At 56.6% G+C, this 1,977-nt stretch overlaps 1 protein-coding gene across 1 annotated transcript in view; it reads right to left on the bottom strand.

The window, feature by feature from the left end:
• GAS2L2 (growth arrest specific 2 like 2) overlaps positions 1–1,977 on the bottom strand; it is a 7,432-nt gene extending 5,455 nt beyond the window's left edge. Inside the window, exons 1-2 of the mRNA XM_077749869.1 lie at positions 1,593–1,977; positions 4–151 (exon numbers count right to left, since the gene is read on the bottom strand). Coding sequence (XP_077605995.1) covers positions 4–151; positions 1,593–1,977 — 533 coding nt within the window. The remainder of the gene's footprint in view (positions 1–3; positions 152–1,592) is intronic.

Raw genomic sequence — 1,977 nt, forward strand, 5'->3', positions numbered from 1 at the left:
AGCTCCTCGTCGATCTCCTCCTCCAGCCGCACCAGGGTCGGCGCAGCCACGCCGAAGCGCCAGGCTCGGCGGCCCAGCTCCAGCAAGCACAGCACCACGTTCTTCACGTTCTTGCGTAGCACCAGGTCCTCGGTCTCGAACATCACCACCTCTGGCAAGCGCAGGTGGGGGAAGGGGGCAGGCAGCTGGGAGATCCCTGGGGCCATCCCGGGGCCCGGGTGGAGACCCGAGGGGGTGACTCGGATCGCAGGATCTTGGAGTCAGGCCAGCCTTTAGGAGAGGTCTGAGCAGAATTGCCCAGGCACTGAGTGCAGACTAGGTGGCCCCTCTCACAAAAAAGGCTGAGGTGGGAAGAGGTGACACAGCCAAGCCAGGAGCTCAGAGCCCAGCTGTGGGTTAACTCTATCTTGCCCTTCTCCCTACTCTGTTTGACAATACGGGTCAAGGAGCGAGAAGCAGTTTGTTCTGCTTCCCACCCACGCAGCCCACCTCCACTATCCAGCAGACATCTGGAACTTAACTGTGCAGCCCACATGTAACCAGGCAGGGTTGAGTGCAGGCTCTGGAGTCTGACTGCCAGTATTGGCGGCCCAATTCTCCCACCCAGCACCTGTGTATCCTTGGGCAAGTCCTTGAGCCTTAGACTCCTCCTCTGTCAGATGGGGCGTAGACTATTTCATGGGTTGTTGTAAAGACAGTTAAGTGTCTGCAGAGGGGATCTGGCTACATGGCAAGTGCTCAATGAGACACTAGCTTTTTATCAGCCCTCCAATCCTGCACCGCTCTGCCTGCCACCAGCCAGCAGCTGGCCCTGACTCTTCCCTCTATCTCACCCCATGTTGCCTTTGGCCTGGAGGATGGCACGACATCCAGCTTCATGCCACTGCTGGATCCAAGGCCTAGGAGATGAGGGACCCTGGCAGGTCACTCCCCTGCAACTCACAAGCCTCAGCACGACTGGCTTCTCCTTAATGTCCATTTGCCTGCTCCCCTGTCCTCTCCCACCCCCACCCTAGCCCTGTGCCCTTACCCACACTGGTTCTGCCAGTCATCCAAACACAGCAACTCTGAGCCTGTGCCCCTGCAGTCCCCTGCCTAGATTTCCCTTTTCCCCAAACTTCTATTTGTTCCTCAAGAACTCAGTTCAAATCTCCCTCCTCTGAGTGGCCTTTCTTGGCCCCCACTTTCCACCTTATCAAGTCGCTGTTTTTTCCCCAAGCTTCCCAGCACATACACCTCTATTTTGGGCTTTTATCACAGTGGACTGTAATTTGTGTATCTATTCATCTGTCTCTCTTTCTAGACCATGAACTCATTGGACACTGAGTCTCCGTCCTCTTGGTCCTTTGTGCTGGACACAAAGATAGGGACTAACTATATGTTTGTTGAATGAATGAATCATTCAATCAACACATTTACTTATTGAAGATTTACTATGAGATGAGGAAACTGAGGCACAAAAAGGGATGAGCTGGCCCAAGGCAAATGAGGAAAGAGGACCCTGGCTCCTGACTCCAGATGCAGCCCGAGCCTCAGAGAGTAGGTGGATGCCTGGCAAGGTAAGGGTCTGGGGAGGGAGGCAGGGTGGTTACCTTGGATGCCCATCTCCTTTCGACACCACTGGATGAAGTTGGAGACGTTGTCCCGGGCCTGGAAGGTGCCCGGCTGGGCAGCCCCATTGCAGGAAACCCCAGCCCGGGGCAGGGGAATCCTTTGGGCTCGGGCAGGTGCCTCAGCCAGGAAGGCCAGGGCAGCCTCCGTGATGGCGTTGGCATGCCGGCACAGCACCAGGCCTGTCTCCAGGACCTGCAGGAAGTTGGTCGTGTCGATGTCCAGCCCGTAGAGATCCCGAAGCCACTCAGCCAGGTCCTCCTTCATGGCTTCCAGGTACTGCTCGCTGGACTTAAAGGGCCGGATACTACGCACTGGTGGCCTGACAGTCCCTGGCCTCCTCCCACATCCCCTAGGCTTGGACAT

This window comes from Crocuta crocuta, unplaced genomic scaffold (assembly GCF_008692635.1).
Source record: "Crocuta crocuta isolate KB4526 unplaced genomic scaffold, BGI_CrCroc_1.0 scaffold149, whole genome shotgun sequence".
In the NCBI taxonomy this organism is placed as follows: Eukaryota; Metazoa; Chordata; class Mammalia; order Carnivora; family Hyaenidae; genus Crocuta; species Crocuta crocuta.